Consider the following 24,335-nt stretch of genomic DNA (forward strand, 5'->3'; position numbering starts at 1 on the left):
ATCCAGCTCACTGTTATGTACATAATCCAACCTGCTGTTAAGCATACTGTACACTTGCTGGTGAGATGACAAGAGACCCCCACCAAGAAATGCGGAGAACGGTAAAAAGGCCTGCCGAATTGTGCACACTCGCCAGTGAGATCCAGCTCACTGCTACGCACGCACTTGCTGGAGGGATTCAACCCACTGTTATGCGTACACTTGCCGTGGAGCTGAATCATAAAGCTCAGACTTCGACCTTGGTTGTCGTGGTAAAGGAATCTGAACTTGCCAGTAGCAGTACGAAAGCATGTTACAGACTTTTCATTAAACACCCGGGAAGTATTTTAAATTGTGAATAATGCAGAATATGTCTCCTTTAAATGAAGTGTTAACAGCACCTTTCCCTCTGCATCTACCCTGTTTAAAGGGTCCATTAGCGTGCCTAATTACACAAGTGTAGCTTTGACACTTGGGAGCACGGGGCGAGCAATAAGTCATATCAGGTTACAAGAACCCACTGGCTGACAGCATTAATGACCCGTTCCTAATGGACTGAGAGTGACAGCAGGTTCAGGCCACTGCAGGAGTCGAAGGCAGTGCTAATGCCTGTGGAGGTAAGTGAAAGAGTTTGGAAGTGACCTCCCCGACGGACCCCGTGAAGGTGGACGGGTCAAGGAAAGCAGCGGAAGGAAACTATTTTGTTCCCTCTGAGGAGCGAGAGTGACGAAGAGAGACATGTCTGGGACTTGACAGCGAGTGTTTTTTTTTCTCCCCACTCTATTTGCCCTATGTCTGGACCTGGAGTTAAACGGGACAGGACCAATAAAAAGGCTGGAAGTGGATGTGTGTAGACTGGGCGAGTCCAAAAATTTGGATGAAAGGCCGTACTGTGGAGAAGTTGAGGATACTGAACTTTAGCGGTAAGGGGAAAAAAAAAAGTCACCACTCCGCCAAGTACCTTCCAATGACTCTTTACTATTCTGCTAAATTAGGCTTTCAAGTATGGGAACTTTGGAAGTGTACTTGGAATATGTTGACCACCAATGTGTTCTCAGCCAATAATAATGCTCCAAAATCAGCAATTAGGAGCCCGCAAGGGACATCTGTAGATGAGTGACTGACCTCAATGTAAATCCATCTGTGTCAATATGACAGTCTTCAATGCTAATAAAGAGTGGGAGAGGATGGTGGATAAGACTGTATCATGACATTTACACCTTTTTACAATTCAGAGCCCATCAGCTGAAAGTTCCATTTGCAATTTGCATCAGCAATATTTCCACCCTGACACATACTTAGAAACTCATATCTGTCAAAACGGTATTTTAACATCACGATGTGGTGTGTTGCTTCAATAAACAGAAGACCTCAGAGGGAGAATCAAGTTCGATCCCAGAAAAGAGAAGACCTTGGACATCAACATAGTGCATGTTTGTGCCATGAATAGACACAATAGTTCTTCTACAATAGCAACAGTGCTGCAGGTGAGCTACGAGTTTGCAAATATGGATGTCAGATGTATATAGAGGAAAAAGTCAGGAGTAGAAATACAATATAATTTTTTTGTAGATTGCACTGTCAGTGTAAATTAGTTTTAAGTATAGATGCTGAAGCCTTGTGGCACCAAATGTCGGCTGAGATGTTTGCAAAAACGTCAAAACAGGCTGCGAGCATAAAATCAAATTCGATTGTGGCAAAAAGCTTGGAAAACCAAGTCATTTAATGCACATTTTCAAAGGAGGAACACTTAAAAGTCATCCTTGTTGGAGAAAGTGCTAAAACCTGCCCTGTATGTTTGCATACAGGTAGAAAATTAATACACGAAGCATAAGGACAAGCGTGAACGACACAGAGCAGAGAAATGTGTCCTTTATCAACACTCATCTTCCTGGCCGAGAAGAGTGCAGCGATGTTTGATAGGAAGATAGTGTTAAGTATCTAGTCAAGTGCAGCGACCTGCCGAGAATACTAAGCAGCCTGCACAAATGCAACCTATTGTAGGGAGAGGGAATGTTCCTGTTCTTTGGTAATAACGTAGCTCTTAACATTGCCTGTGGTTTAGCGGTTAAAGATATTACAGAGGGGAAAGAATATCATTATCTAGAGTTTATGATTGGCCAAAGAAAAGCCACCCATGTGGTACAAGTGAATGCCTGGCTTTAATTGTACTGGGGCAAGCGACACACTGCGCTGTAAGTTACACACTGCAGGTCAGGAGCCATTGGACATGCATGGAGAGCGTGATTCGATTAGTGGTGCACCAGAAGCACATCGCCAAGTGGCTTGTGAAAGATGAGCCTGTCGTTGGTCTTGTTTGAAATGTTCAAATTTACTGGAAAGGAATGCGGACTCATGGATGTATTGGTTAATTGGAAAAAAAAAAAGAAAGAGTCCTGAAACAACATGTTTCCATTCACAAACTCTTAGCATAGGGAACCCAGGTAGAACAGGAAAGATAGATTGGAAAAAGACAAACTTGGAATGTGACTGAATAAACTTTCTGTCCAATTCAGTTGCAGGCCAATAATCCATCCATCCATTTTCTGTAGCGATTGTTCTAATTCAGGTTGCGGGCCTTTCGCTGCTGACTTTGGGCAAGAATAAACCCTGGTCTTGTCGCTAGCTAATCAAAGGGAACATATAGACAAACAACCATTCACAGTCTCTTTCATACTGATGGATACGTTTGAGTCTTCAGTGACCCTAGCATGCATGTTTGGAATGTGGGCGGACGCTGGAGTACCCAGAGATAAGCCATACAAGCAAGGGGAAAACATGCAAACTCTGGGCTGAAGTTGAGATTCCGACCTGGATCCTCTCGACAGTGAGTTAAACGTACTAAACAATAGCTCACCTTGCTGCCGGCAGGACGATCGGATTGATAAAACCGATGGAGTGTGCTCATTCAGTCCACGCAAGTCACTTGCCATATTTGACTCAAATAAGGCAGTATTTTCAGAGAGACAGCTCACGACACTCTGTACTGGTCATCAGTCAGTCACATAGAAATTGTGGCCACAAGCGTTGTACAAGTGTCTAAAAAATAACGCCAAAAGCGCTTTAAAAGTGAGCCATTTTGTACTAACCAAGCATATTAGCGGCATCTTGAATCTGAAACTAAGGTCGATTAGTGAGATTACATTTGCAGGTGCCTCAGTCGATTAGCCAAGCAAGGAAGCAAGATTTTATGTTATCCCCTGGGGCTAAAAACTTTGCCATATTCAATCCACGACTTATGTAAGTGCTGTAGAAGAATCACACCAGAAAATCAATGTTTTCCCAAGATGTGGGAAAATAAAAACAATCACGCCGACTGTTAGGACTACAAGGATGTCCGTGGCCTGGTGTCACGCTGTGTGAAGCCAGATGATGAGCAGAGTTTTCGTCAAATCTCTTGTAGCTTTGCAGGCAGTTGCAAAAAGCTGCAAATCCCTTCGCTTTGATTGTGTGCCAGAACTGCCCTGTCTCTCCCTCACGACCACTTCTCATCACATCCACTGCGGGCTGTTAATGCTCGACCCATCCCACTCATTCTTTACTCCCATTCCTTCTCTAATCCTCATATCTCCCCCATTCATCTCCCTGTTACGGTTATATCTTCTTCCATCCTCTTTTCATCCCCCTTTTCCTCCCATTGCTCATCTGCCCCCTCCCCCCTCCAGACAAGAACCCTGGTGGGATACAGAGGGAAGAAGAGAAGTCCTGTCTGGCTTTTTTGATGGGAGCAGTTAATGAGAGTTTCAGGTGCTTTGTCTCAATGACATCAGGTTTTATTGTTGGGTTGTGTATTGAAATCTTATCATCTACCATTTGTTTCCGATCCCTTTTGCCTGACTTTCCCAGCAAATAAGAACTTAACACCTGGGCAGACGCCGGGGTGTGTTTCGGATTTACCATCCCAATATACCGTGGCCATCCAAGCCTCTTGGAAGAGATAGCAAGTCGTATAATTCATGCATGGATCCAGAATGGGGACCCCCAGAGCTCCCCCTCAAAGCAGCTGCAGATTCAACATATAAATACACAGCGAACCATATGCCGCTCCTCCGAGGCCTCGCGTGATCGTAAGTGCTTTTCAGTATGGTGGGTGGGGTTCGAGGTAATCAAACCGCCCTTACCTAGTAAATCAGCAGGCAGCTTAAATTCCTCCAAATGAAAAGCTGTTTTCCCACTGAAGCAACACTCAAGAGCAAGGGAGTTCTCATCACGACAGTTTCGAAACAAAACAAACAAAAAAAGTCCTAAAGTGTTAACTACTTCGGTCTGATCATAATTTCAGGCAAGTGTGTTTGTATTGCAAATGGCACCAAGTGGCTGATATGAGGGTACTTTGTGATTAGTCGTCTAATTTTATATGCAAACTGAGCTTCAGGGTGCACAGCGATAATAGTAATTAGCTTAATGGAAGTCCCCATCAATCGTTAAAGTACAATATGAAGCTAATTGATCTAAAACAATGACAAGTATCGGCTCGGATTTGGAACGTCATTCCATTTCACAACTAACTCAGGAGCACAAATCCTTTAATAACTATCTGATGAGTGACAGCTACATTCCAGTAGTAGTAGCTGTTCTCACGGCCACGATTTTCCTTGTACATCTGCTTCTTTCTTTGACTTTTCCATTCTATCCATCATCTGTCTGACAACCTAACAGAAATAGTGGTGGCATCATTGGTCGGGATAAAATATATGACTGCGCTTGGGGAAAATACAACTTTTTTGTTCCTGTCTTAGGGCAACCCCCTAATTATTTCTAAAGCCCAGATTGCTCCACATGCTTTTAGGATGAATTTCTCCTGCAAATGAGACGAAATAACCCAAACACTCTGAGTCATTTTCACCAAAAGAAATCATGACGAACCCATTGAGTGCTGTCTCTCAAAGTGATGATTTTTGCCATGCGGGATCCTGAAACCTTAGAGCCCATAAACTTTTGTTTTTGCGGTGTGTATCAGTGAGTCTTAGCCCCCCAAAAGAGATAAATAGGAGAACTGCCCTCCACACCACAAAACTAATTTTACTACCCTTAAACCTGGGAATATTCCAGGATAACAGACAGTGCGAGCAAAATTGGAATCAAATGAAGTCAAAAACCTCAGCCCCAAAAGCACGTGCAGAGAATTATTTGTAAGAACACACACACAACCACACACCACTGTGGAGTGTTCTAATTTCTCCTTTCATCTTGTTTTATTTTTTTCTTCAGCTGGGTCTCGCTCTCTGACTGAAGTGGAACTTGAGCAGCGCTGCTCCAGAATGTGAACAGTGCGGCAAGAATGTTGGTCACCCTGAAGGTGTTTTCAAGTCATAACAGTCCACTGCAAAGTATATCAAAATACACTTTGCCATTTTTTCTTTTCAATCAAGCATAGAGTAGAGAAATATTTCGAATCCACAGCTAAATAAATTTCTGTGATCCAGTGGAACAGCTTCCCTAATGTAAGAAGATGGCATTTCAAATGTGAACAGACAAGTATGTTTTGTCCCAAAACTTGCCTCAGTGCCCATTGTGGAGTGGATAATTGCTGAAAATGTGCATTGAGAACAGTGCCACTTGGCTGTAGGACATTGTTGGAGTGATATAGTAGGGGTGGAACAGTGGTGAATTTCGATTTTTGGTACCATACCAAGCTCCCGCATGGAACATATCAAGTAAGGGACAGAAACTGAAATGACCTCATGCTCTTGTCACATGTCTAATCTGTAAACAAATACAGTGCAGTTCAACCTCTGGTGATTGGACTTCATGACTATCAACATGCTTTTGGTAGTTCATCATCCATCCTTCCATTTTCTACAGTGCCTGTCCTCATTACTGTCCTGGGTGAGTTGGAACCTATCCCAGCTGACTTTTGGACAGAAACAGGGTACACCCTGGACTTGTCGCCTGCCACAGGGCACTTCTCGACCAACAACCATTCACACTCACATTTACACCGGAGGACAATTTAGAGTCTTTAAGCAATGTTGAATGTTTTACATTTTGATCCCTTGCTGTTAAACCAATGCGAACCAAACCGTGGCTTTATAAACCAAAGTGCGTAGCGAACTGCGATTTAGCAGCCCGTTTCAACTGCAGTACTGATTGTACCATTTTGCATGTTTAAATCATCCTCCACACATCACATCACTCTTGAAACACGGCGAGGAATGCGTGTCACCTCCGCATGCCACAATATCTAACTAGTGGCGGACATGGTTTCCCACGGACACAGCGACCTGAGGGCCAGTCAGGTAAATACACTCGCTGACCTTCAGTAAACACAGGCTGGGCTGTAACACTCCTTATCTGGACAGGCCCTGGAGGTGCTCTTTGTCACTACGAACACACCTTAAATTGAACAGTTGAGCTGAAGGGTTTAGCAATAGTTTGCTATTAGAGTTGATTTTAACTGTTAGTAAAGTTTCCTCACACAAATTTTGTTACCTGAAATTTAAATTGAGTCTGGCTCGGATGTAGGATGACAAACTCTGCTTAAGTATACAGTAAATCACTCACAGGTCTATCTGAAGCTTCCATCCGGTGAGGCTTGACGTTCTGCCCTCAGCCATTCGTTAAACTAACTGGTGCTCCATTTCGGGGAATGTAAAAGGTGCCTCACCTAACCTTACCCGGAGCAAGCAGGAATGTAACAGTTAGAATGTTGGAAAAGGTTGTGCAACAGCGAAGCACTTCAAAAGACGACACGGACTATTAGGCCTGTAAAGTCCCCGGGATGACCGAGGGGGAGGGAGCGCGCCGATTGTTGTGAACTTTTAGAGGCTAATGTGAGACCCTGTGCGCTGAGGCAAAAAGCCAATGGATAATCGGCATGTTAAATGCAAACGAAGAAGAGAGCGGGTAAAAAGATATGCAGCGATATATCGATCAATATTTTACTGCTTTTAGTTGATAGTAGTTTTTCTTGCAGTGTTTTCGTGTAGTTCTGACACATAAATACCTGCTGAGAATTAATCAATAGTACAGATTAAAGCATTGAGAAGCAAAGGAGAGAGATCACCACAGAAACCTCTTAATCAATTGATTATTCAATCAATGGTAGGACCTTGTTGTTCCAAACTTTTTTTTTTTTTAATGTGCTGTCAATTTTATAGGAGCAGTTTATTTGAAGTGTTCAAATGCAAACGCAGATACTGAATCTCTCAATTTTATTTGTGAATTTAGTAAAATGAGTTTTTTAATTCCAGTTTCCAGGTTAAAGCTGCAAATTTCCATTTAGGGTATTGTATGTTAATACAAATTAACCAACTAAGAGGCTAGTTTGGAAAGTATCAAACTAACCAAAAACCTCCAAGAAAATACTTCTTTTAAAGTCAAAATTTTCACATAAGTAGGTAGTCGTAGTAGTAGGTAAGAATTATGATTTGTTAACAAAAAAAATAACAAATGAGTACACGAGAACTAATCTCTTGAACTAATACTAAACATTAACTTAATTTAACCCTTAATCCAAACCCGTTGATCGCACAGTTAGTTATCTTCTTCGTTGCTGGTGGCTTGAAGAACCTGGCGACACGCATGATTGCAACCAGCATTGGCAGACCTGATCACGAACACCAATCTCACCGATAAGTTTCAAGACAACGTCTCTCTGAACTGTTTTCATAATTAACCATAGGCAATTCATTTTTTATGCTCACTTTTGAGCACAATCAAAGCTATATTAACTCGACAGTGCAGGGACCTACGCGAGGACCCTGTTCGTGGCCTTCAGCTCAGCGTTATACACCATCAACACCAGCATCAGCACTGTGGCACCCCAAGGTTTTGTCATCTCCCCACTGCTCTTCTCTCTCGACACAAACGACTGCACCTCAACGCACCCGGCTGTCAAACTCCTGAAGTTTGCAGTTGACACCACTGTCATCGGTCTCATCAAGGATGGTGACAAGTCTGCATATCGACAGGATGTGGAGCGGCTGGAGCTGTGGTCCGGCCGACACAACCTGGAGCTGAACACGCTCAAGACTGATCAAGGACTTCAGGAGGCATCCTTCGCCACGAGATTAGTCATTCTAACTGCTCTAAGTGCTGCTCTAAGGACTCTGCATCTTTTTGCACAATTGTCAAAAAAAAAACTAAAAAACTGTACCGGCATTACCAGATAACTAGCAACCCTTTATTGCTCAGTGACTGTTTTTCGCAATGTCTTTATGTCTCAAAAGTGTTCTCTGTCAATTGACTGTCTGTTGTCGTACTAGAGCGGCTCCAACTACCGGAGACAAATTCCTTGTGTGTTTTTTGGACATACTTGGCAAATAAAGATGATTCTGTTTCTGATATTAGCAGTGAGTTAATGAGAAATCACAGGCGTAGACAAGTTCAAGGACATACATGATGAGTGCATGATGATGTAAATACATATGGGCTTGTGATTCGCTTCAATAGAGATGAAGCTAGCTGCTGTACAATGTGTATGTTTGGTTTTGTTTTTGTCTAAATGCCCCGTCCGGCTTTTGTGCTTGAACTCGTCATTTATTCCACCAACTTTGCCCCAGTGGTCCTTCGAGGCATGCCTGGGTGAGTTTGGTGCATCTGGTTTTTACACGGAACCCTGACCAAAACCCCATCAAACACCTTCAAGACGAGAAATAGAACAGACATTGTGAGCCGGGGCTCATCGTCCTACATTGTAAAAATATGAATGAACAAATTAATCGAACCAGGAATAACCCCAATCTATCTTGCAGTATCGGTTTTGACGACAGGAGCCTTGACAGTGTGAGATGACTCAGTGCGAATTGCGGCAGCTCGAAAACAAGATTACAGCTGCCTCTAAACACAATGAGCATATAAAAGATGAATGAGATGTCGGCGTGTAATTGTCAAAAGGAATTAAAAAGCGGGCAACAAGCTGCAAGCGCCTGACAGACTGGTACCCTGCTACCACTGCTGTCAGGCAGAATGACGTTTAACTGTATTGATTCCCATTTTCGTCTCCATTCTTTGCATATTTAACAAAGCAGTAGCGAGGGTAAGCGCATTTGTTACGCTTCATTAAGTACTGTATCATGTTACATTTCCCCTAATGCTCTGAGACTAATCTCCTTTTCTCCAATGTCACTGATAAACTCATGCTCTTATCTTGTATCAAGACTCCTAAACAGAATCAAACATCCCCTCTCATTAGGATATCAGAGTCATACAAAAGGCCATTTATCTCCTCTCAACCAGACCCGGCTAATTGAATCCAGAGTCCGATAGCGATCTAGTAGCGAGTGTGTCAGTGGATTAGCATTGCTTGTCACCAAGGTAACCCCAGAGAGGAGGAGGAGGTCCGAAGTTGCTTCCGAAGGACTCTGCAGAGCATCCCTGGCTCGATATCCGCCGAATAGCGATTGCTTCCTTCCCGAGGCTAAGTGACCAGTCATCTCTTTCAATCTGTGTTGAGCAGGATATGAGAGCAGCTGCGCAACATGCCAACCGGGCCATTGTCGACCTCTTTATACGACCAAAAATCAGGAAAATTTTAATTTAAGAAAAATGAAGAAAACTACAAATATCTTTCTGTATCTTACAGCCTTTGTCATTTGACCATGTAATGGACAAGAAAAATAATACATTTCTCATATGTGGTTTGATACGGTCAGGTGCAGCATAAACTCGCAAAAGGACTCAGAGGATGGTTAACGGTCTGATCTTTGCCCATCCTCTCCCTAACTGGCTTTTCCGTTCTCATGAACTCCAACACATGTCAACTGCTACTTTTCCCTGGAGCGCCATCTTCCTTCTCCTTCTCCCTTTTCTCTTTTTTTTCATGTTTAGGAGAAGAATTGCAACAGGCCTAATGCTGGCCAGAGACTGGAAGAAGCACATTTTGAGAATGGAGCTGGAGGCCCAGATGGGGTGAAGAAGATAAGGAGGTCTTCAGGGTGATTTGTGGTCCTCAGGCATAGTGAAAGCTTCCAACGTAGATGGCTAATTAGAACACCACAGTTTACTGCATGCTTAGCTGAAAATAATGCTGAGCATCAGGATGCAGTCCCAATCTAAACGGGCAGAGGTCCAGTTTGAGGAGCACCCTGCTACTGTTGGTCCCAACCAACAGGCAACTGATAGGTTGAGAGGATGTCTGCATCTGTTTGGTGGGTGTTTTATGGCTTTTGTCTTATCTTCTTTAAACCAGTCCCACAATCGTGATTTGCTTCCCGCTTTTTTTAGCTGCAGGAGATGGGACAGAGCCGCCGAGATAAATTGCAGCGCTGGATGAATGCGTATCCATGTGTGTGCGCACAGAGAGATAGGAGGTGTGTTTACATTCAATAGTTGCACAAGCTGCTAATGGATTGCAGATATTTTGGCGAGGCGGATCACGATCCCAAGCGGGTTTCCAGACACGCTAACTTTTTGACAAAATGCCTCACTCCAGAGCAATAACTTAAGAACACTGAGACAACAGTAGTCCTGACATAGAACAATTACATATTGTACCTCAAATAACTCTGCCTTCCAGTGCTTTAAGTAGATAGAAATCTATAGATCAGCCTTTCCTTAAAATTTTAAAGCACATCCTTGCAGAGTTGGCACACCCCATCTCCTCGGTACACACACTCAAAAACCTGAAAAAACATCAAGAGAAAGCTGTTTATAGCCAAGAAAGGCATCATGTTTAATCGATCAAATTAAACCATAACGCCACATCAATTCATGTAGCAAGGATATTTGGATCTAACTAAGACCTCTACTTTGCATGGATGTCATTCCAGATCATCAGGATTCCTGAAACTCTCAAATGAAACCTCTACGGATGCGGCGAACCAAAGCCACATCCTGGACCCGAGATGGGGAAATTGTACTTTAATTGCATTCAACCCTGACAAAGGCAGTCATTTTTTGTTTGTTTACTTTGGGTTGCCGTGTGGAGCGGAGGCAACGTTACGACTGACGTCAAGGTCCCTGATGATGCGGTCAACAACGCTCATATCAAAGTAAAGGAGGCAGGCTAGAGGGAGCCTGACAGCGACTGATGGGTTGGTTACGATGACAGGCCTTTGTAATGACAGTGCAGGTGGGAAGGTGAGCAACCCAAGCCGTCCACTTGAGAGAACATCAGAAGAGACGGGTGAGAGGAGAATGTCTACATTGTTAGTTTCTCAGACACACATATACTGGATAACCACAAATGGTACGCTTGCCTTTGAGGTTGAACGCAATTATTTGGCGACCTCGCCTACATTGACTCCAAGTGCCAGGCTCATCTTTGAGGTGTATATTATTTTGTATTCACACACTGCACGATATATCTAAGTGACATCGTGGGACATCATATTTCACATCTATCATAACAGCTCTGCTTTTTGCCTTGGTGGCATATCTCCTTTCGCGCACTGTGATGTCCTCGAGGTGTACGCGAGTCGCACACATTCCGCAGCTGTCTTTGAAATATACCTCCAGACTTTTTCTCGGAAACACACTGAATGTCTTCTGAGAGTTTTGGATGGAGAATCGAAGCCCATAAACATCCCAGTGCCCTTTTTATTTATTTTTTTTTTTTTTTAGCAGACAGCTCCAGCAGACACACCATGACACCACACACACACACACAGACACACACGCACACAGTTGACAACTACAAATCACACAGCAGCCTCTTAAATTGTTCTCTTTTCCGCAGCCACAATTCTTTCCATTACTGACTAATGCAAAAAGTAGAATTAATATGCGACTATGGGGGAAAATCAAATAACATAAAGTTATTATTAATTCAACCAGGCCTTTTTTGCAAGCGTTAGCAGTTCGTCAGCAATAACGCAATGGGCGCTATCTCGGTGTGCTCAGAATTTGCAGAGCATGCTATCTTTTAGTCAAATCTACCTTTACAACCGAGTGCAAATGAACAGACCGATGTTAGTTGCGTGTCGAGACGAGCCCTCGTGACCTCTAAGCAGAGCCAACGCCACTAAAAGTGTCTTGCAAGCTTCCAGATGTGAGATAAAACCAAGACACGGCAACAAGTATCACTTCTACTCGGATTTTGCCAACACAGTATATCTTAATTGTTCTGTGGTGTCGAGGCTTCTTGAAACGGAAGCAAAAGAAAACATTTCACTGAAAAGTCTGACAGAATCGAATAACGGTTTCCACTGCTCAATTTCACTGAGGAAACTGTGCTACGCTTGCCAGTTTTCCCTTCCTGTTTGGTGTTTACATATCAGGAATTGACACCCTGAATTTCTATTTTAGACAAACAGCAGGAGAAGCATTGACTTTATCCAGAGGCATACTGTCAATCGCATAGCATTGCTTTGATTTATACCAATCAGTAGGGGACAATATGGAAAAGAGTTATTAGAGACATTTTTATTTTGCCGTAAATAAAAATACAGTTAAGCGCTCTTTGCAGTATATCTACTTACCACTGAGACAAATATGGTCGCAGCTAAACCGAAACCTCTGCACCTACAAAAAAAAACACCAATAAAGTGATTGGGTCTATAGACTGTATTGACTTTACTGATTAACCACCTTACTTGTTTAAGGAGTAAACAGTAATCAGATTACTTTTTCAAGCTAACGGTGCTAACACTGCATGTAAGGCATCAAATATTTATTTGTCAATCATGGACTGTTGCTGTCCGGGCTGGTCCTGATGCAGGGTTGCCATTGTCATGACACAAAGTAATAATTCCAGCTAGAAAAAGCACTGCTCTTCATTCATTAAATTCCTTCCAAGTAGGCGTGAAATGTGCTCAGGGCTCTTGGATTCTACAGTGCATATTATACCTAGTGATAATAAGGATGCAACTAACACCAATACACAGTCTTGAAAAAGACACCCACTCAGATTTCAGGATAGCTCCATATACAACATTACTCTGCATAAGATAAGAAAACAGTTAACTACTGATATTTTTTCTCCCCATTAGGACCGCTAAAACACAACCTCCACACAGATATTAGTCAGTATTTCTTTGGCTTGTATATACAGTAGATGTTTTGACTTTGTTTTTTATACACACTTGTTGGAGCGGCATGTGTTTTAATATATACAAAAGATGATTTCGCAACATATGCAGAACATACATTGGAAACGTTACACAGTGTACAGAGTGTGACTGAAGCCAGATCTCCAATTTTGCATTTGGTCATGCTCTGTCGCTCATTCTTTCAGCAATGTGGTACATTGCAGCCGGCCCTCGCTGTATATATTTCATTGAATACTCCTAATATTTCACAAAGCCCCCCAAAACCTCTGCCTCTCATCCAAGCAACTTTGTTTTTGTATGCATCATTAAGACCAGAATGTAGACGTTCTGACCTCCCACCGTGAAAAGTTCAACGCAATGACCCACTAAAAGTAGAGTCCATGTGGGGGAAATTAAAATCCTGGCCTGTAGTTTTATGAGGTCCCAATTCAACACCTATGGGGCAGATTTAGCCGAGTGTTTATGCTCTAAATAATAACTTTACTGCACACTTGGAAGATATGTTGCTTAACTGTATATTCCCCAAATATGGTGTTGGAAATCACTGCGCTTAAGCATGAAACTGGACAGCCAGAGAGGCAAAGCAGAGGCGTTTCTAGTAAACTGAGTGCAGTGTTGATCACTGACAGACAACGTGCGCAGCGTTTGCGTGGCTGAACATCAGTCAAAGTCTACAAGCAGCTGACTGATGTAAACAACAAGCAGTGAGCAAAGTGTCAACGTAGAAGATTAATACAAGAACGCATGCAGCTGCAATAGCTTGGAAAAAAGAAGGACAAATGGAAGCTAAATTTAATTCACCAGCGCTGACGAAAGAGGACCGTAATTCCACACGTTACTCAGCATCAATAAATATGGGCAAATATTTAAAAATATTTCTCCATAATTACAGCCCTCCTGACCTCTGGATTGGATGCAGCCTCCGGGCCCGCTATTTAAAGTAACCGCACGTGTCAAGCCGAACCTCACTCATCCAACTTTTACTAAGTTAGCGCACCACTTGACAAGGATGCCAGTGCTCGTCGGACCTGTTGCCACTTCCAAGGAAAATATCGAGCAGCTCATGCTTCTGGCCAAATTATTGGGCCAAAGTGTCCAGTGGTGAGGACAGATGGAGCGTGGCAAATGAGCCATAACTGCTACCTCAGCTGGGAAGAATTGAGGACGGTGACGGAAAATGTATCCACTATTGTGTCACCTTTTATACACAAGTGAATCATGAAGGCGAAAATGTTCCCCTTTTCCTCTTCGCGTTGACAATAGCTTAATACTAAATAATACCGGTAGTTAACACTACCCATTAAAACCTTGAAATGCAGTCAGAGCAGATGACAAACTTAATCAGGTGAAGCAACACCTAAAAATATTTATTGAGGTAAAATGGCATAAGTGTTTTTGTCTTATGGCTTGGCATAATAGGTCAACTACTCATGTTGCAGCCAAGGATTCAGCGCCAAGTACTTCCCATGTCTAGAGACCTGGGAAACTGAGAATTACACACACACAAACACACGTATTATCTACTTGTATCGCTTTCACATCTGTGACTTACTGCTGACATGTTCAGGCATAGTACACGGCATTGTATAGCGTTAAAATACTGTACAGTTAGGGATGAGAATCAAAAGCAGGTTCATTTGACAACTGCGACCCAGTAATTCGGTTCCTAGGAATCATTTGTTTGATTACCTGATGAATCCACTTAACGATTCCTCTTACGTCGCAAATGATACTTCAGTCAGCGTGCATTCTTCCACCACACTGAGCCTTGTACTTCTGTCTACATCCTGCCTTTCTGCATGGTGACTGCACACTATCATTGACATGATACCCATCTATTTGAGAACAGAAACAAAACCAGTATTTGAAATTGTTTGGACCAAGAACCTTAGTTCGTATTCTAAAAAAACCTTCCTAAAAGAAAGGCTTCATGTTAGGTGTGTGGCCACCACCAGTCTTCTCCAGATATCCGTCCACATGTGGAGGCTTGTGGGCTATGGGAATGGACCTTTCGACCCTCTCTTCTTCTCTCGAGTGTCCCTTGGAAATGATTTATGGAATTGACCAGGAGAAAGTCTGTGAATCCCAGGAGTGGTTGCCAGGTAAAGTCCGACATCTTGATGAAGGACAGGGCATAGGTGTGACACAACAGCCACGGTCAATTTAGAGTAACTCTACTGTGGATGTGCTTGTACAGACTTAGGTACAATGCATAGATAACTGGAAGGGAATGGAATGATTGGAAGGTCAGTCTCTAACTTTCTGTCAGTATACAAGCAGACTGTCCGGTTGAGGGATTTCATCTTTCACACACTTGTAATACTCACAGTCCAGTGGTGTCTCCCTCTTTCCTGCTCCTCCTCTTCGTGGTCTGGCCTAGTTTATAACACTAACACTAAATTGCTGCCCGTGCCAAAGGATTCTTACCCCCTAGACACTGTAATTCAAAGCCTCGTACCAAAGACTAATGGACCCTGTCAAGCTCACGGAAATGAATATCAGCCAGACTCGAATTCAGTGAGGGGAAGAGGAGGCGAGCTTTCACTGTGTGGTTTTCATATTTCTATAAATCTACTCGCACATGTCCAGTTATGAATAGATGGTTGAAGCAATGGGATGGAGAGATTTTAATCAAATGTTGGTAAAAAATAAAAAAATGTGCTGGGCGAGCGGGGTGCTTGCGTAAGTTTATAGAGCGTCAAATCGTGAGGAGGGAATTTCAATTCCCGAGGCCCACTGCGTTACCTTAGGAGCTTAGATGTGGAAGCTATTAAGAAACATTTTATTGAAGAGGGGTATAGTAATTGCAGTACAGGGGAATTTTGAAAAAACGTGAAGGGAGAAAATCAACATTAACCATAATGCGCCAACAAAAGCTTGTAATAAGCTGCTGTTAAAAAGTTTTAAAAGGTTTTGCATCTGATTTCTGAACTCCTTTCATACATAAATGGTACAAAGTTGGTAGGAACTCCCCAATTAATCACCTGGTCCAGACTCCATCTAACGGACAATCCCAAAGGACTATCCTGGCATGATTTTAGAACTCCACCCTCAGTTCACTTCCTTTCTTTCAGCTCTCATGGACTTAATGCTTTGACTACAATTGTAACCTGCAAAGAAATATTTGGTTACTTAATGCCACTGACACTACTATTGCAATTTCTCCACTCCCATGAGACTCACACTTTTCCTTCCCGGCCCTCCTGATTTCCTTCCCCCTCTAGTCTTGGTCCCAGGCTTACATTGAGCAGTTCTCGCCACGAGGTGAAAAGGAGGCAGCCAGATGCTGAGGGCGATTACACTTTTAAACCTGAATGAGGTGCCTGCATCTGCTTCCAATCCAGCAGCAAGTTAACTCCTACCAATGCAGAAGGACTAAATAATTGAAGAAACAGCTTTCTTGCTACTACTTTCACTAGCCTATCTTCTTTTGAGAGTGCTCCAGGCTTCCCCCAGGAGTGGAACAACCTGCTGTCTTCGGTGACGACAGCAGAACAAACATGCGGGTATAACAGCAAGACAACTTCCCTCAACTCTGAAAACCAGCTGTATGACTACAGGAGACTAGAGAAGAAGAGCCATTTGTAGCGTAGTGGGCCACATGCTCTGTGATTGAATGGTGGCAAGTCTAGGTGACCCTGAACAAGATAAGTAGTACAACAAATGGCTTGATAGATGTTTAGGCTTTAGATAGTGTAGTGTGTGTAGTGTAGAAATGTCTTGAAACCTAACTTCAAATACAGTATATTGACGCACTATCAAACAAAACCAAAAACAGATGTCCAACATACTCTGGCAGATCGAAGGGCTTCAGGTTTCAGTGTACTTCTTGAAAATGTCCGCAATGGGAAGTTGCACTAAGTGATACAAAGGCCTCTTTGGTTTCATCTATGGGCAGCTGACTTGAGTTGGACAAGCTATTGGTGAGGGGCCAGTCAGCATGTGAATCCTGGAAGATACAAGGAAACTCTTGTCGTCAAGTTCTAAGTGTCTTCACTTTAGTCTGTTCCCATTAACCTATTAGGTGGGGAAAAGTTTGATAATCCACACAAAGTTTCTGGACCACCACAAATGTAAATGATGAATCCATCACGGAGGTACTGACCTTCCAACAGAGAGTCAATTCATCTCCCATTCAGCATTGATACTCCATTAAGTATGCCAGAAATATTTTATAAGACAGAGAAGAGATTTGTAGCCCGAATGGTATAAATGATTTGCAGACTTCTGCGAGGCATGAACATGGGTGGAAGTATGGAATGGTACAAAGCCCTCAATTACAAGGCCAACTGGTTTAAAGAGAAAACAAGGGGCTGCAGAATACCTCACAGGATGCGTTGACAAAATATGCGGCTGTTAAAAGTAAATGTGTGCTTTTATGCTGCAATGACAACAATATCAGCCAGTAAATACAGCCAAATTCCACGTGTGTGTCTATGTGTTTGTGTGTCAGGGGACGGGATCCTGTGAGAAAACACGCACTGGCCAAAATAGCAGAGCTTTTTTGGCCATGTGGGGAGGCCAAGGAAGGAGGGAGGAAAAGTCCAACCTCCAGAGAGACTGTCAAGGGCTGGCAGTTCATCCGATAATGTTAACACACTTTATGGGCAAGGTTAATGCACTAGAAGAGCAGAGGAAGCAATATAGCCAGATTGCATTTTTTTCCCCAATGGAAAGCTCTTTTTGACCAGCGAAGATGTGAACACATTGGGAAATGACTTGTTTTGCTCACATTTGGTTTGATGGTGTGATAAAATATAAAATATACACAAAGTTATACACTATATTTATGCTTGGAAACTGTCATGTGGTTCTACTTTCACTATCTAAATTAATGCATGTCCCCCAGTTCAAGAGACTGAACTGACAATGTTCCACTCACAAACTTACAACCCTTAACCACACACTGGGACACCAACTTCTTCTGATCTCGGACTGCAGCACTAACTTGAACTGCGGCTGGAAAGCCGTTTTCTCGCGTTTTTTTTTTTTTTAGCAACAGCAAGATTCCCAATGTAGTTTCACACTGCACTGATGGTTGCCAAAAGGCCAACGCTAGAACTGAACTGCGGCTAAAGGGTCATCCTTGGGCACACCGTAAGTGCATAATAATCAAGCTTGGCCTTAATGAGTGTCTTCAGCTACAAATATCTGAGAATACAAAGGGTGCAATTCTTCAAAGTGATATAACGAAATGACACATAAGTATCTCTGTGTTGTATATCAAAACATATACACAGTACAATTTATATAGGAATGGGAATTGATAAGAATTTAGCAATTCCAATTCATTTATCAATACTGCTTATCGATCCGATTTATTATCAATTCTCATCCATTCTTATTGTGTGAGGGAATAAAATAATACAAATGGGTTTGTTGGCTTTAACTCTTGAATAACGTCAACATTGGACAGAAGATACAATGCACAGCAATATTGATACTATCACAAAATGCATGAGTGAGTAATGCTTTCCAATGGGGGAATTACAGTAGATAGGCCAGACAGAAGGAACACATGCATAAAATAAAACAAGTAAAAAAACGGCATCCTTGGATTAAAGAAAGTCAAATATTTAGAAGAGCATATTTGTTAGTTGTGGGTAAAAATGATGTGTCGAGATGTCATCGTCGAAATAGAAAAAAAAGGTTCAGTTAAGCTCAATGTAAAAGCCGTGCCAAAGAAGGGTGCGGAAACAAACCGCCACCCGCTACGCCACCGCAGGCAGCTTTACATCCAAGCATCTGCATGCGAGAGCGGTGTTCTATTTGGTTTTCTAGTTATTGGTCAGAAACTCCCGACAGTTAAACCTTTAATTGTAAGCAGAGGACTGTCAGCAGCAACAATGTTGTTGCACAATGAAACTGGTGCAAACACCTGGGAACTGCACTGGGAGCTGTAAATGTTTTACTGACGGACAGAAATGTAGATTTTCTCAAATGTTAATCGGACATTTTTCTCAAGCTTTTAGCCTTATACCATATCAGTTGAAAATCGCAAATTTGTACAATCCATGCAATGACAAGCTTTGCCTGGTGGAGAAACTATGAAAAATTAGATATCTGGATAAGAATGGTGGCTTAGAATCAACATTTAATTCATTTGGGAAGGAAATTATTTTAAAACAACCACATAGTCACTTTTGCTGTTGTTTTTCTTAACTGCTTTGTGGTGAACATTATTCTGCCATTTCATTTTCCCTTCAGTTTTTATGACCAGAAGCATATTTAGTGCGTTCATGAGAGGAACTGGTTGACTCTAAATTAATGTTTTCTCAGAGCAGGAAACCCCGTCTAAAGTGCGAAAGGAACGCAGTAATTGTGTCGATGGTGAGTGACCTACTACAGCTGCGGTGCGTAAAGCAGTGAGTCAATACCACAGCCGCGGCCCTGGCCTGATTCAAAACATTAGTAGCCATTCTCCGTGCATACCTACCAACCACACACACTTACATACACACACACAGGCTGTGTAAGCATGTGTTATGGCACGCTTCACGGCTCCACACAATGCACCAATAGATTAGAAACAGGATAAACCGGAAAGGGCAATGACAGAGAAAAGGTGAGTGTTTCATTCAGCAGAAAACAGTTGACAGCTGGACTGACAGAACTGGGCCAGGTGTGTGTTTAACCCCCTTCGTGCCATTCGCATTGGACCTGGATCACAAAGGAAACGGGATTGACAGCGGAAGGAGATCGGAAAGGACAAGGTAGAAGGAGTGTGGAAAAATTTGACAAATAGGATGGACAGGTAAAGGTCAAAAGGAAAATATCAGGGAGCGGAATAAAGTGAGGCTGCTGTTTGCCGAGGACAAAAAGAAAAACACGGAGAGGAATGCTGGCAATCGGAAAGAGTAAAAAGACAGTGACAGGACACAGTTTGGAAAAAAATTGGTGGCGGGACATAGTGAAAAGGAGGGATTGAGAAAGGAATGAAGATAATGCTAAGAAAACTGAGAAGACAGAGAGTGTTGATGGACATGGGGAAATCTCCAAACTCATGCGTTTGCTTTTTGCTTTACAGATACAGATACAGATACCTACCTACCTACCTACCTACCTACCAATCAGTGTCAGTTCTTCCCTGGCCACAAACATCAGAGCGAAACCTTACAATATGACGAGACAACAACAGGCCAGCGGGAGCTTCACCCTCGCTTTAATCCAGTTACTTATTGAATTATGTAGCCTCGGGCCACGGAAACACACGGCAAGGTGTTGCAAGTCAGTTTGCCTTAGTGTCCTTAATGAAGGCGCTTTTAACCACATCAGTCGCTCCGATAAACAAAAGTGCACCGTCAGAGATTTATTTATTTTTCAAACAAACGTGTTTGCCGGCAAGCTTTATGTCTCTTTTTGTCTCAATTTGTCTTTGGGGAGGGTATTACTGTAAACAACTCTACTGTAAACACTGTGTGTAAACAACTCTCTTTGTTTAAACGGCGGGGAAATTAAATACTGTCTTTAACCTGGGAGTAAAAGCACTGGAAAGGACCAGAGAGTCAGGAGAAATACTCATATCTGCGTGGGGATGGACTCTCCTGTTAACACATGCCTTCTGATTGGCCCAGCACAACACAGAAGTGCTTGAACGTGTCATTTGAGAGTCTTCTCTAATCTCACCGGCTAGAAGTACAACCGTACGGACGCTTACTACTTCTCCGTGATTTGTGTTCCAGATACAGCTTCCAACACAGACCACCCATGACATATTAAGTTCCTATCCTGCCCACCCCTCCTTCTGCTGGAGCAAGCTGGCCCCCTCTGGCTGCCTCTGTTATTTCAGTAGTGTCAGAGCCACTAAAAGAGAAAGGAGGGGGTTTAGACCCGACTGAGCCAGAAGAGACGGTATGCTTTGAATGTTGGCATGGTGGACTCAATAAATCTATCACTGGTGTTTTTTTAAAAACATTTATACGCCGTCTGTCACTTCAGCTACACACACACTATACTTCACACTACCCATATGCATGAATTAAATACTTCTCAAATACATGCAGTGGCATATGCGTATACTTAAAGCGGTCCAGTGGGGTAATGAATACACATTGGATGGGCGGAATTCATTTTCAGAACGTTACTTAAACAAATACTTGACAAATACTTGCTTTGGCTATTGGGTTTGGATTGTGTGATTTATGACTTGGTCTTTATGAACCTCTAATTGCCTGTCTGCAGAGAGTAACTGTGACAAAATCATTGACACTCTGCAGAATACATAGAGTTGTGGGTGCGGTTTATAGTTTAACATACATGTAAGTCATATTTCACAAGGATCATACAGTGTGCAAAAAGCTCAAGACTTTCGGAGGGTACCCAAGAAGGAAAATAAAAGCCTTGGGGGATATTTATATGTTACCCACTCAGTCAAATTTACAATATTATCTGTCCTCTAATTGCAAATCCAGAGTAGTCACGAAGCACAATAATCAAAAATGGTACAGCAGACTTTGAATATGCTCGCCGCCCTTGGGAGCACAAGAGATAATCAACAGGAAGTTTTGAAGTGAGTGGGTGAGTGCATCTGGCACTTGCACTTCCGAACATACTTTTTGTACTTAATGGTTCCAAGCAACGTTCCAGGATAACATTCAATGTCAAATGGCAATAGCAACCTTTGGCTCATGTATGCTATGAGCTGCCATTCACAGTTAAAGACGCACACACCGGTAAAGGTTATGTACAGTTGAATCGACTTTGCTTACCTCGAGAAAATAAAAAAGTACGTATTGATTAAATACCGACATGAATTCTGACAGCGATAAACCCTTGATGCACAAGATCATCCCTTATCACGGGTGGTGGCACTGACACTCTATTAAAGCCCAGTCAACTCAGATACGCTCTTCATTCCACCTCGTCATCGCACGGCGCCAGAGGCTAGAGACTAATTTGAGCTGTCAGAGAAGAGAATACAACAGGAGGAGCCAACGTCGGCCCTTGTTCTCATCTTCATCGCACAGGAGCCTGTGACAGGCAAAAATCATATGAGGATTAAACAAGGGGATGCTTCCAAAGAATGTAGGTGGTGTACAAAAGAAACAAACACTCTAAAAATGTAAACAGTAGTATTAAGTAATTCAAGCCCACCTGGTTTGCTGGCTAAATGGGCTGTAGAAGCCATCAAAACAGAAAGTCAAAGCACATGCTCTTCTATCACCAGCATTTAATAAACTTCGACATGAAGACACCCATAGAATTGTACGGGTTTAGCTTTGAGGCGACACACAGGGATTACGTAATCCTACTGACATTAGCTCAGGTTTGAACGGGGCCAAACATTGGTCTCATTTGACAGTTTAATTGCATCCCTATTAGACAAGCTGATAGGTACCCTGCAGTTGATTCAGGTGCACTTCCTCCTGAAGCAAACATTGCAGCACAACATTCCTAAAAGCTTTTTACGGTATCTGTGAAATACATGAATCCAAATACACATTTTGGAAGACAAGTCAGAGATAGGGATTGATTCCAACCGAGTGCATCTGAAAAATTACTTCCTTGTATTCTTAATATACAGTATCGGACGTGCCACAGACGACTGCAAATATCATCACATCAATGTAAAAACTTATCCTACATCATCATCTCTGCTTACCATTCGATAGAACACTGGTACTTTGGAATTGTGTTTACAGTTATGTCAGTGGGGATTAAGTTGGTAAAGGACGACATACAATAAAATTAGGCAGACTAATTAACTCTTTTATACTGCCCTTTCCTTACCCACACTGACAGGCAGGGGCATGCAACAACTTTTTGTCAGTTTCCAAGTTTGAATGGATTAATTCGCTGTATGATGGCTAAAACAAGTCAGATAACTCCTGTTATAAGAAATCTGTGGAAATACCATTCTGGTGCTCTGAGACCAAAAACAAGAGATATAGGGAGTTATGTGAACAAGTTGCAAGGGAAGTTGCTTCTCAGCAGTAGGTTAATGATAAAACACCGCCCCCCTCTTGTCAAGCCGCCCTTTATACAGGCTCAGACTCAGTCACAGCCATGCTGTGAGGATTTAGAGGCAGGCCAGGGAGCGCTGACCCACGCTTTGATGTCTCTGGCCCACGTTTCCTCCCGGTCATGAGAAATCTCTGCTGTTTTGTTCGCTACCGGGCTTCTTAAAGTGTGAAAAAGAAGAGGAGGACAGACGGAACGGCCGGATTGCCAACGCTTCGGTTTGGACTCTAACAGCATGTGACGAGGTGCTGTTGAAACTACTTGGCGGGGACTTTTGAAAAGTGACCACGCCTCTTCTGTCGGAGCCTGAGAACGCAAACCAAAGATATGTGCAGCAGGGAAAACTCTCTGTGGGTCTATTGCACCACTTTTCGGTAACTTTAGAGTACATTTAGCTATGTCATTCAGAACAAAGTGTATTCAGATAAGACAGACTAAACAGCACATTTCCTTGGCTGTGATCCTAATGATCTTGACTACATGCATCATCTATTTCCTGCAAATGGTACAGATACCAAAAGGGCAGCAGGATGAGGTAATCCCTTCCTCAAACAGCATCACTGAGTCATCCCCGTGCCTGTGCTCCACATGCACCTGCTCAATCCAACATGGAAAACTCAATCTTCTTCACCATAAAGGTAGACTATAAACACTACATCGATATTCAGTGTCAACCAACCTTGCAGATCCTGCTCTCCTCAGTTTCCGCCTTGGACTTTCCCTCGGGCGTCCTCGCAGACTGGTACTCAGACTTGACTGATAGCTGGCAAGAAAGCGCCGGGACGCCATCGCTCGCCTTGAGCTCCTGCTGCCGGGCCATGTAGCCGTGAGAGGCAGCGGCGGCCCGGATCGCGCTCGGGATGGGGAGTGCGGTGTGCACCGGCTTCACCGTGGAGGGTTGCCTGAGCTTGGAAGCGACGCCAACTACCGGCATGGTATACTCGCCTCCGTTTCCAAAACAATAACAAAAGATTGGGACACACGGGTCCCGTGACAGGAAGTCAAAGAACCACAATGGATGGCTTGGATGGAAGAAAAACTTGAAAAGAAAAAGAAAAAAAAGAAAAGAAAAAGTTTTTTCAAAATGTTTAAAAAAGGAGCTGTTGCCTCTCAGAGGGAGAGGAAAGCAACTGCGCTCACTCTGTAGCCCAGAGCAAGCAGGACATCCAGAAACTGAGAAGGCTACTCCTTCTTCCTCCAATTCACTCCCTCCTCCATCTCCTCCCACAAGCAACACTGCTCCCTCCCCTTCTTCTCTCCCTTTCTCCCTCACTCACTGACACACTTGCACTGTCAGCAGCACACCACAAAGTCGGTCAGAGCAGGACAAGGGGACACAAACTTCTCGAGGGGAGAATCAGCACTCGGCAAAACTGTGATTAAGGAGACCTCACAGAGTGTGTTTGCAAGTGTCTCTATTTGTGCGTGAGTTTTCCTGAACAAAAACTGGACATCACTCTGTCT

The 24,335-nt window shown here is 43.0% G+C and overlaps 1 protein-coding gene across 1 annotated transcript in view; it reads right to left on the minus strand.

The window, feature by feature from the left end:
• Positions 1-24,036, minus strand: part of nav3 (neuron navigator 3) — a 126,352-nt gene extending 102,316 nt beyond the window's left edge. Inside the window, 1 exon segment of the mRNA XM_061668486.1 lies at positions 23,551-24,036. Within this exon segment, the coding sequence (XP_061524470.1) occupies positions 23,551-23,805 (255 nt within the window). The 5' untranslated portion in view covers positions 23,806-24,036.
• Positions 24,037-24,335: the final 299 nt, after the last annotated feature.

Source organism: Phycodurus eques, chromosome 22, assembly GCF_024500275.1.
Source record: "Phycodurus eques isolate BA_2022a chromosome 22, UOR_Pequ_1.1, whole genome shotgun sequence".
NCBI lineage: Eukaryota > Metazoa > Chordata > Actinopteri > Syngnathiformes > Syngnathidae > Phycodurus > Phycodurus eques.